Source organism: Lipophrys pholis (assembly GCF_963383615.2).
Source record: "Lipophrys pholis genome assembly, chromosome: 19".
NCBI lineage: Eukaryota > Metazoa > Chordata > Actinopteri > Blenniiformes > Blenniidae > Lipophrys > Lipophrys pholis.
In genome coordinates, this window is record NC_137647.1 from 6,152,345 (window position 1) to 6,163,573 (window position 11,229).

General features: G+C 42.2%; 3 protein-coding genes across 3 annotated transcripts; all 3 read left to right on the forward strand.

Annotated features, from left to right (window-relative positions):
* Window positions 1–211: 211 nt before the first annotated feature.
* mgp (matrix Gla protein) lies at window positions 212–2,943 on the forward strand. Its single transcript, XM_080488928.1, has 5 exons — window positions 212–367; window positions 1,708–1,784; window positions 1,903–1,932; window positions 2,144–2,252; window positions 2,430–2,943. The coding sequence occupies exons 2-5, from the start codon at window positions 1,724–1,726 to the stop codon at window positions 2,575–2,577; spliced, it is 348 nt and encodes a 115-aa protein (XP_080345054.1). The 5' UTR covers window positions 212–367; window positions 1,708–1,723; the 3' UTR covers window positions 2,578–2,943.
* A 3,289-nt stretch (window positions 2,944–6,232) lies between these two features.
* Window positions 6,233–7,699, forward strand: bglap (bone gamma-carboxyglutamate (gla) protein). Its single transcript, XM_080488900.1, has 4 exons — window positions 6,233–6,347; window positions 6,448–6,486; window positions 7,221–7,305; window positions 7,426–7,699. Exons 1-4 carry the CDS (start codon window positions 6,296–6,298, stop codon window positions 7,526–7,528), a joined length of 279 nt encoding a protein of 92 aa, XP_080345026.1. The 5' UTR covers window positions 6,233–6,295; the 3' UTR covers window positions 7,529–7,699.
* A 1,009-nt stretch (window positions 7,700–8,708) lies between these two features.
* Window positions 8,709–11,229, forward strand: LOC308125059 (pleckstrin homology domain-containing family F member 2-like). The gene is made up of 2 exons (XM_080488544.1): window positions 8,709–8,975; window positions 10,290–11,229. Exons 1-2 carry the CDS (start codon window positions 8,732–8,734, stop codon window positions 10,928–10,930), a joined length of 885 nt encoding a protein of 294 aa, XP_080344670.1. The 5' UTR covers window positions 8,709–8,731; the 3' UTR covers window positions 10,931–11,229.

The window sequence follows — 11,229 nt, forward strand, 5'->3', positions numbered from 1 at the left end:
GACGTCCCCGTGCCAACCTCCAGTCTATCGCTCAGTTTACCTCTTCTTGTTTTTCTCCTTTCAGCTCTGCATTTCTCTTCTCTCGCTCTCTTTTTTTATTTTTTGTTGGTGAGGGCGTAGGAGTGAGAGGAGAGAGTGAGCTAATGCCCAGGTTTGATTAAACGGTGGAAAAAAAGGGCTGATAGTACGAGGAGGGAGGAGAGAGGGCGGCGTAGAGAGAGGGAGTCAGTGGGCAGAAGGATGGAGTGGGTGGGTGTGGGGGCAGAAAAGATGAGTATAAAAGCTTTGCTGTAAGGTATTAGGAAATATTCCTGGGGAGGAAATACTGAGAGATATTACCAAAACTTCCAGCTGGGTAACGTTCACGGTGAGTGCGCTCTTAAAACGTACGTCAGGCGGAACAAAAAGTTCCAACTTAAGTAAAAGATTCCTTTAGTAGCTTTTGGTTTTTAATGCATGCTTCTTCTTCTTTCTTTTTTTTTTTGTACTAATCACCCATGTGTAATTCTCGGTGAACAGTCGGCCTACAGTACTCGTGTTTTACTGTAAAAAGGACTCAGATTGGCTCTCAGTGCAGCCAGACTTTTTTTTTGGTTGTTTTGTTTAGTTTTTTCCAGTGAGGTAGGCACATTCTGTCTGAAGGGAAAGAAGCAGTGAACCCACCAGGACCCCTATTAAGATTCAGACAGGCATAAAAACTCTGTAGACACTGTTGTCAGCACCTGATACACACACACACACATACACGCACACACACACACGTCTCTGTCGGTTGTTGCAAGTTTCTTCTTGAATTTCGGCCCTCAGGCTTTCTCTTTCTGAGCCAACTGCAAGTCGAAGAGATTGACTGAAGCCAAACTATGCCCGAGGGGAGGATCCTTACAAGGACTGTGTGAGAGCGTGTGTGTGTGTGTGTGTGTGTGTGTGTGTGTGTGTGTGTGTGCCAGCATGTGCCAGTTAGTTGTACATGTGTGAGTGTGTGTTTATGTGCGCTGAAAGCAGCTATTGATGGTGAGAATGAGGGCCGCTTAGACTCAATCTGCTCCAAATCCCACAAACAGACGACAGGGATGAAAGCTTCCCTGCAACACAGGCACGCAAACATGACGTCTGAGTGTGTGTGTGTGTGTGTGTCTGTGTGTATGTGTGTGTGTGTGTGTGTGTGTGTCGGCACAGACATCTGCCGCACACCTTTCCTCCAGTTGTGTTTACATGGAACAGTTGCCCGTGCAGGAAGAACATTAGAGTTGCTCAGAAACCGTGTTTGGTCTCAATTATTTGGCCGCGAGGCGGCGATTCTCAGCCACAGCGACGTTCCTGCCTGCAAGCCGAGGTTTAGAACTGGGGGGACGTCGATCTGCTCAACACACTAAGAAGACTGGATGTTCAGTCCGCCGCTGACAAACATACCCCGGGTTTGTTTGTTCCATACATAATTCCTGCTGCAGGCCGGCCATGGTTGCACAGATGTATATGGTAAAGCATATATTGGAGGTTTATAGGTTCTGCTCGGAGCCTTCGTGCCCAAACCACAGGCACACATATAGAAACGTCGCCACTTTCATCCCTCTATTCCAGCGCTCGTGTTTACCCTCCGCTTCGACGCCTCTGCCAATTTCTTCTTTTCCACCTTCTCTTCTTTTTCTCACCGTTTTACCCCCGTGCTGACATGCCTAACTGAAGCAGCGCTCTCGTCTCTCCCGGCAGATAAACAAGCCCCAGGATGAGGAGCCTCCTCAGGTGTCTGGCACTCTGTGCCGTGGTCTCGCTCTGTGTCTGCTACGGTACCGAACCCCCTCACGCCGCCTCACCCGTGCTATCGTCATCTATTCATAACCTGTAATACATCAAAAGCAGTGATCCGTCATTTATGATTAACCCCATCCCATGTTTTTCCCGTAGAGTCTCATGAAAGCTCAGAATCCGTTGAAGGTGATTAAATGTTGTCTCTCGTTTCTGGAAAAACATGCATGCATTCTTAACAAAGATCCCAATGCTTTTAATTCTCATGTTTTTTTTTTGTTTTTTTTTGTTGTTGTTGTTTTTTTATTTTCCACTAACAACCTCCCGGCTTGCCGTCTCACCTGCATCAAGACCCTGTGTCATCAAAATTTCCTCTCTAGTAAAAGTCTTGTGGTTGCAGATTTGTTTGTGCCTCCAAACCAAGCCAACTCCTTCATCGCGCCTCAGCAGAGAGGCAACGTATACACCCCCCCCGGAGGGAACGGCCTCAGCTCCTACCACCTCGCCAGGTAGAGACAGGAAACACTTCGCAATGCGGATCGTCAGGACGAGGCTTAATTATGACTTTAACATCCACACATGGCGCTGACATGAATTGTTAGGTTAGATGAAGCCTGTGGGGAATGTGTTTGTGTTTACAACCCCCCCGCCCCCCCTTTTCACCCCCTCTGTTCCCTCCCATCCAGGAAAATAAAGTCTCCCGCCGAGAGACGTGCAGAGACGTGCGAGGACTACTCCCCCTGCCGCTTCTACGCCTTCCGCCACGGCTACCAGCAGGCCTACCAGAGATACTTTGGAGCCCGAAACCAGCCAACTGTGGCACGTCGATACTAAAACGACACTCTCGTGCAAAGTCGTCATCTTGTCCCGGTCTTTTACGCGACATAACACAACTTTTGTATAATTTATGTATCTGTTTTTCTTCTTTTTTTTTTGTGTCTCCGAGGGGGAAAAAAAAAACCCAACAACAACACTGAAATCCTTAAATCATATTCAGCTCGTTTCTTGTGTAATCTCAGGATAACTTTTATCTTCTATTATCACACCTTTCCAGATAATTAAAAGCTTTTAACGGGACGAGCTGGAATGAAGCGACTCGCTCCTTATCCACTAATTGTCTCTCACATATCCGCCACGCCGGCACTGCTGTCAGTGATTATCTCCACTGCTTTGACGAATAATAAAACACAATAAAACTCACATCACTGGCTTTGGTCTCAATCCTGTTATTTGTTTGCTTGATGCTTTTTTTTTTTTTTTTTTGGTGTTATTTTGGAGGGGAAACTGCAAGAGTGAACGACCAAGTATATTTTAAAAGCAGTGAAAATAATGACTTGTGTTTGTTGTTGTAGTGGAGAAAGGCTTCAATTTCAAAATAAGGTTAAATTTACAAGATAAATCTGTGTTTGTGAAAAGATTAATGGGTTATATGTATTTTGTTGTAAGATTGGTTGTATTTCATCCATACATGTACATTTTAGGTGACATGCTGACATTGTTAGAATCTGCGAAATTATTCTGCGTGTGCAGTGATGGTCGTCTGAATGTGGTAAGTTGATGAACTCACTTCTATGTGGAATGGTTTGGCTGATGCAGCAGTTCAGATTGGCTTTTATATTCTCATATCCGAGTTTCTCCCGTTTGATTTGAGGTGTAATATCTCAATATTTTAATATTTATGCTGTTTGTGGCAGAGCTGATCTCACTTCCAGGTTGAATTATTAATGAGAATAGCTGTTGTGCTTCTTTATAAGCAGTAGTGTGGCGGTTTGCATGTGTTTTCCTCCCACAGTCGAAAAGCAACACACTTTTGAGGCTCTTCGCCGACTTTCAAGTACATGTAGATGAGTCCAGCAGCCGGATACTGAGATGACTATAACCTTCTGCTTATGATTTTAAACAGAGATATCAGAAACGCAACAAGGGAAACAATCATTTATGTTTTATCTCGCCTTCAAATGAGACTGTATTAGTGATCGTCCATCATCTGATCGCATCATCTGGAGCCCCAGTGTGTGTGTGAGGCTTTTATTCAGCCGTATCACCATTAAAATAACACGTGGAAGAAGAAATAGTCCTGTCAAATGGCAGAAATACAACCTAAATATTGCTAATTTAACAGAAACCCCAAAACAGACATAAGTGATATTAGAAGTATTGTTTGTTGGTATCGATCAGTCGTCACTGGATTTTTATATTTATGAGCTTTTCTATCGGTCTATAAAGAGAGAACATGCAAACCCCACACAGAAAGGTGTCCAGTCCCGGAATCAAACCAGAAACCTTTATGGATTACTTACCACTTCAACACCTTTCAGCACTTCAGATCAAGCGTGTCTTTTCCAAAGAGTAAAGAACACAGCGCAATAATGAAATAAGCAGAATAAAACATTAAAAGTGTACATTTCTTTAAAACTTTTTGAGCCGAACATGAGTCTGTGACTTTGGTAGAACGACACATGGCAAGCTGTCTGCGGCTCACAGGTCGTCTTGTCCTTTCCCCCAGAGGGACGTTCGACGTGCCTCAGATCCAAAAAGACGCTTCTACTGCACGATTGTTTTTCTTGCGTCGTCGCGGGGCCACAACTGAAGTTATCCTGAGGTTGGATTCTTGACGTCTGCGACCGAAAACCAGACGGAGAGCAACCAGCAGTGACCCGGTCAGTGAGCAAAAACACCCAATAAATCAGAGGCATCGGACATTCAATATTCAGATTATTACCTACGGTGTGATTTTATTACATGTGACCTATATTGACACGGAAGTTTTTCAATTTCATTTTCAGAAATGCTGAATTGAAATATTATCAAATCCTGTTTTAAGAAATCCGGAGGACTCTGGAGCTTTCATCATCAAACCATCGGCTTGCGGTAAAAAACAACTTTGGCCTTTTTAAAGTTCCCTCCCACAACTCCTCCAACAAACAGGGGGTTGTTTCCAAACGCTGCTTTCTTTATGTCGGAAATGGCTGCGGTTTGCAATAAAAGAGGCAAAAAAAAAAAAAATACGGATTAAAATTATGTCACATAATGTGGGACGACGGTTTTTATTCTTTATTTTTTTCTCCCTTTTCAGTCTGCAGCCCACAAACCTGCCTGCTGCACTGACTGACCTACATGGAAAGAAGCGTGCAGGAAAACTCTGACATCTCCAGGCTGCCGGCCGCCATTACCCTCCACCGCAGGGGCAGAAAACCAAGAGGCATGAACGTTTAACGCTCTCCTTCAGAGTTCCTGACGCAAATCTGCAGGCGTGGAGGAAAGTGTCATGCATGTGCAAGAGGAGATTCTCAGCAGGAGCCTGGCGGGAGTCTGATCTCATCTGTGTCCTTGAAAGACGTTTCCGGTCGGCTCACACACTTTTCTCCTCACCTATGCGTGAAAACAAACACACACCTTTTGGACTCCCTATTCTCAGTGTGACACCCTCTAGTCTGGCATGTAAAACACTCAACTTAATCCAACACATTAGATTAATCCAATAATTAATTAAACCGCAAACCGTATTTTCATTATTTCCTGCAAATGACAGATTATATTAGAGGACACCAGAACTCAGTAATTTATCATATATAACAAAGTTAATGTGGATATTTTTTTTAACCCTTCAATATCCTCACAAAGAAAACTAAACAAAAGCTAAATGTTTTCCTTCAAACAAAGTTCAGCTTTTTTTTCAGAGACACAAAGTTTAATCTGGACCCTGAACTTGGAGTTTTGACCTTTTTTTTTTTTTTTTATAAACCTGACCAAGACATTTTATATCAGAACGAGGCTCTTTAAAATGCCAACACAGATTCTTTAAACACTCATCAAAGCTCACCTGGACTTTTAAAACAGACACTTGGATTATTAATTCCAGATTAAACCATTTGAACTAAAATATTTCATCCAACCTGAATTAATTCACGCAGACTATTTTGAGGAACACATGGACTCTTTTTACCTGCATATTCCTCTACTGACATGTTTAGATCTATCAAATACAAAAGCCATATAATTATCATCGCTTTCGCCCGACTTAGAAATCCACTAAAACTGAAACCTAGACAGACTTAAAATGCAGAGATGTAAGCAAAGTATTAAAACATGAACAATTAAAGCTTGTACACGTGCGCGAGAGACCATCTAACCAATACAATGGCATCAAATTGACTAAATTAACTGGCAACAAACAATCTGATGTGCTTCTGCTGTAAGAATCACTTAAAGGCGTCGCACTGCAGCAAAACGTCTTTACAGTCACTTTTGTGTATCAAGTGTACATGTGAGTGTTTCTGTGAACTGGGAGTGTGTCTCCTCATGTAAACCCACATAAATGAATAGAAAAATTCACTTTTTTTTCTTTTCTTTTCTTGTCTTTTTCTTTTTGCATGATTTCCGCAGCTGTGTGGGTGTGTGATACATGACTCCCCAGCCAATCGCGTGCCCACGCCGCCCCACGGGCCACGTCTGTGAACCCACTGTGTTCTGATGTATATATGTGTACCGGGAGAAGACTGATTCAGTCAAAGTCGCTGCCTGATATCTGCTGACAGTGAAGGAAGGAGCCATGAAGACTCTGGTGGTCCTGTTCCTCTGCACCCTGGCCTGTGTGACCTCAGGTACGATCGATACGCCCAACACACACTTTTTTTACCTCTGAAGTGACTTTGCGCAGCTTGAGCAGTACAGATTGAGATTCTGTGTTTTTGTGTTTGACAGATGCTGCGACCGGACCTCAGTCTGCCAGTGAGGACGCAGGTTTGAACCCCATTCAGTCATATCAGCTATTACATTAACCCCTTCATCGTCCAAGTGAACAGATATTGTGGTTTCTTTGTAAATAATCCTTTTTTTAGGTTAAAGATAAATATAAAACTTTTTTTTTTAAATGTGATTTTGGTGAGATTTTATTACATGTAAATTATGTTTTTGTTTGTTACTATAAAATAAACTATACAATTGGTCTTGAAATAGGATTTAACAACATCAGGGGTTAAAAAGAAATCTTAATTTTCTGTCGGACTCACATTGAAATATCTCCAAACTTCAAGATTTGACTTCAATGAATTTTTCTCACAATAAAGCAAAAAAATAAGTTTTATCAAATAGAAGATGTTGGATTTTCTCAACATTTTCAGCATGAGGAAAAACAAAGAAAATGTATTTCTGTAAATCACATTTTATAAGTGGAAAAACACATTAATTGTACTTTAATAGTGAACTTAATTTGACTTCTCAGGTTCTAGTATTCTACTCATTACTGTTGTTGTTGTTGTTATTTATGATGATGATGATGATCCTTTGTTAGTATCACAGTGGGGAAATTCTAGATATTAAACCAGCAGACGGGATGAAAAAAGAAAAAGAAATTATACATATAAAGCTGATTGTTTGGACGACAAATGTGTTTATCTTGTGTAAATCAAACTGATTGGAGCTTCCTGTTGTGATGTTGGCATCGTTCTTAATGAGCCGGTGTTAAATGTGTGCAGAGATGTTTGTGGAGCGGCAGCAGGCGTCCACAGTGGTGAGACAGAAGAGAGCTCCAGGAGAACTGACTCTGGCGCAGCTCGAGAGGTAATCCCTTCATCCCTCCTTTACACCACATGCTTTTTCAACTGGTCGATCAGACTGGATCTCATGTACAAAGTGATCATAAAGGCTCTGAATGACACGGCCGCTTCCTCCCCCCGTCAGCCTGAGGGAGGTGTGCGAGGCCAACCTGGGCTGTGAGGACATGATGGACACTGAGGGCATCATCGCCGCCTACACCGCTTACTACGGACCCATCCCCTACTAGAGGCCAGACCACGGCGAGACGCTGCTTTCTTCTTTCATTCTTTGCTGCGAAGCAGAATTTATAAAACTCTGCAAGATGTCAGATGATATTCGGCAGGTGAATTCATTTCTTTTCTGCAAAAAGCTGCTGTAGGGTAGTGTGATGAAATTAAATAAAGAGAAATTAAACTGCTGTGTATGATTGTTTTTAATCCGGCCTTCTGTTTCCTCTCTAATTGACCAGAAGCGAAAGAAAAAAAAACATAAAAACCCTTTAAATAATTCCAAATGTTTATCCAATATTAAATACCAACACCGGTATGTTGGACTCCCCGAGATGAAGAGCTAAAAAGCACTGATGACCTTCATGCTACAGATAAACGTGCTGTGTCAGATTGTGACCACCAGATGTCCCCATAGAGCTGGAAGTTCCTGTTCCTGTGTTGGAGCAGAGACACACTAAAACCGTGCTGGTTTCACATGTTCGTCCCAAAACATTACAATGTGATTGCTCAGTCGGTTACTTCGACTCTCAAACAGAAATTTCAAGCATTTCCTCATTTCTATCCGTGATAGTTATGGATTAAATTCCTGAAGAAAATGATTTAACGTTTGGTTGCAAGACAAACCGAGTTTGAAAATTCTGCCTGGAAATCCGTTCCGTTACCCGGCAACAGACGCTTTATTTTGATTTTGCGTCACTTCAGTGAGTGAGGAAGAAAAGTAAACTAGATAAAATCCAGCAAGCTCTTTTTAATCTAAATAGACACACATTGGTGTTTTTTCATGACTTTTTCATCTGTTTGCAAGTCTCAAATCTAAAATGTCTTCTAATATCTATCTATCTATCTATCTATCTATCTATCTATCTATCTATCTATCTATCTATCTATCTATCTATCTATCTCTCTCTCTCTCTCTCTCTCTCTCTCTCTCTCTCTCTATCATGTTCAGTCACTTTCACTAACCTTCACACTGGGGTCGTTCACAATAGGTAATCACCTAAATGGGTGTGAACAATAGCGGGTGAGAAGAAGAAGTAATCAGTGCGGGGAAATCACCCTAACTATTTGTCTGGGCAGTCATCTGTCATTCTTTTGTCAAACCTTGTTAAACATGTTCATGGGAATATAAAAACAATCCATGCGTCATCTTCAGGAAGCCATAAAAGCTGCAGTCAGACAGCAGTTGCCTCCAGAGCTCTTCTCAGCTGCAAGCAGACAACATGAACCGGCTGACCTTTGACCGGGAGAACCGGGAGCGCATCCAGGCCGTGGAGATCTCCTTTGGCCCGGCGGGGCAGCCGCTGCTCAGGCCGGGCCGCATCCTGATCGGAGAGGGGCGACTCATGAAGCAGTGTCGCAAGAAGAAGAAAACCAAGGCTTTCTTTCTCTTTAATGACATTCTGGTTTACGGCAGCATCATCCTGAAGGGGCGCTGGCACAACGACCAGAAGATCATCACTTTAGGTGAGAAACTCCTTCATTTTAAATGATTAACTCGCAAAAAGTAACTGAATCATGCCGTCAACACGTCATTACTTGAATATATCTGTCTTGTGCTGCTTAATGAAACACGAAAATAAACAGTTTAATTAATGCCTGTAACTCAAACATAATTACAGTCAAACTATCTGCCTCTACAAACAGTTTACACACAAACATTTATTGAGAAACCTCACTCTGGTGTGTTGTCTAGTAATACTGCAATACGTTGTAAAGTCGCCCTCATGCACCGTGTGAGTATGGTACTATAAATGGAAACGCAACGTCGTGACCAAAATCACACATATTTCATTATTTCTGGCTTGAAAAATCTCTTGATGGGATGATTTCTCACTGGATTTGAAAGATTGATTAGATCTGATGCTTTCAGTTTAATTCCATTTGACCTTTATTTAACCAGGAAAAGAACTCACTGACATCAAGATCTTTTTTTTTATTTTTTTTTTTACAAGGTTTACCTGGACAACAAATGTGCAGCAAAACATCACATCCTCAGAATTAAAACGTCTTAAACAGATTCAATACATTTTCCAGTTTACAAGAATTAAAATGATAAAATGCAGATTACTATAGACACGTTTCAAAGATAAAATGCTGATTTTTTTTCATTAATTGCATCAAGCTGTTGGAAAACTTGCACAGATTTTTCCTATTTAAAAGGCTTTTCTGATTTTTTACGATAAATGCATCAATCAGGTGAAATTATTGAAGGAAAAGATGCTTTACCTCAATAAAGAAGGCAAAATGTGACGACAGCAGCACTTTATTTATGAGATGTATGAGTTGGTTTTTTTTTAATGGTTACTCTCCTAATAAATGGTCAAACTAAATAAATGCTGGTGCCTTCATTTCATTCACACTGCTCTCATTTTCTATCAGTAACAGAGCAGCAGTATCTGAACTGTGGTCAAAGTCTAGTAAAGGCAATAATAACAATAAAAACATAGTCAATGTGAAAAACAAAAGAATATTAAATACAAAGAATAAAACACAATAAAAAGAGATAAAGTTACAGTGCAGCATAAAATGAATCCTTGTTTTACAGAAAAACAGCTGAAAAAAGGATCTTTAGTTTCGTTAAAGGTTTGATCCATCTTGTTATAAAGCAGTTATATGTTGTAGCCTCAGTCCATTCTTCTATTTATTTACTGTTATCGCTTTTTTTTAATCAATGTTCCTTCTTACTTCTGTTGTTAGTGTTCGGCGCCAGTCTGACTGAAGACTTTCATCTTAAAACATCGTTATGAATATGATGTGTTTCTGTTTTCTGTCCCCCAGAAGACGTCCAGCTGGAGGACGTGGAGGGAAATGAAGACTTGAGGAACCAGTGGCTCATCCAAACTCCACAAAAGTCCTTTTTCGTCTCGGCTCGGTCGCCTGACGAGAAGCGGGCGTGGATGAGCCACATCAGGCAGTGCCAGGCCGCCCTGCCGGAGGTCAGCGGCCGCCGAGGCAGCGCCTCCTCCTTCGCCAACTCCTGGATCCCTGACCAGGCCGCCTACAAGTGCATGCGCTGCTTCAGCAACTTCAACGCCACCAGGCGCCGGCACCACTGCAGAAAGTGCGGCTTCTTGGTCTGCAACACCTGCTCCAGGAAGCGCGCGGTCATCGCTCCCATCCACCCCACCAAGACGCAGAGGGTCTGCAACCTGTGCCACGGGAAGCTCGGCGAGGAGGAGCCGAGTCGGCAGAGGGGCGACGGCGCCAACGAGGAGGACGTGGCAGGGTCCAGCGACGAAGGGGAGGAAGATTCTACGCGGATAAGCACCCCCAGTAACTGGCTGGACCTGCGACAGGGCACCTGGGGCCGCATGAGCTTCTCTGAGGCGCAACAGCAAACACGTCGGGCCTCAGACGCAGCCGATTCCCTCCACAGTCACACGTCACAAGAAACAACGGAGAGAAAACTCAATGCCTGAGCATGAAGTCAACAGATATCTGGAGATGCAATCTCAATTTCTTGCACTTTAAATTTTTATTATTTTTATGTATAAAAATGCTGAAGGAAGCAGCAGCAAAAGAAGAAATAGTAGAATATGTCTTCTGAAATCACGGCTTCCACCGTCAGATGAAGGAAATATGGTCATAAATGCTTTAATGTGTTCTGCCCGAAGAGAGCTGGTTTTATTTGTTGGCTCATTAAAAAGATTAAATTAGAAATAAAAATGTGCACCAACACATTGCAGTTTTATATTTTTATACATTGTCTGTAATTTAT

Coding starts and splice junctions, on each gene's coding strand:
- mgp (XM_080488928.1), top strand. CDS start 1,724: ATGAGGAGCCTCCTCAGGTGTCTGGCACTCTGTGCCGTGGTCTCGCTC. Junction 1,785..1,902: donor CTCGCTCTGTGTCTGCTACG/GTACCGAACCCC, acceptor TTTTTCCCGTAG/AGTCTCATGAAAGCTCAGAA. Junction 1,933..2,143: donor AAGCTCAGAATCCGTTGAAG/GTGATTAAATGT, acceptor TTGTGGTTGCAG/ATTTGTTTGTGCCTCCAAAC.
- bglap (XM_080488900.1), top strand. CDS start 6,296: ATGAAGACTCTGGTGGTCCTGTTCCTCTGCACCCTGGCCTGTGTGACC. Junction 6,487..7,220: donor GTCTGCCAGTGAGGACGCAG/GTTTGAACCCCA, acceptor AAATGTGTGCAG/AGATGTTTGTGGAGCGGCAG. Junction 7,306..7,425: donor ACTCTGGCGCAGCTCGAGAG/GTAATCCCTTCA, acceptor TCCCCCCGTCAG/CCTGAGGGAGGTGTGCGAGG.
- LOC308125059 (XM_080488544.1), top strand. CDS start 8,732: ATGAACCGGCTGACCTTTGACCGGGAGAACCGGGAGCGCATCCAGGCC. Junction 8,976..10,289: donor CCAGAAGATCATCACTTTAG/GTGAGAAACTCC, acceptor TCTGTCCCCCAG/AAGACGTCCAGCTGGAGGAC.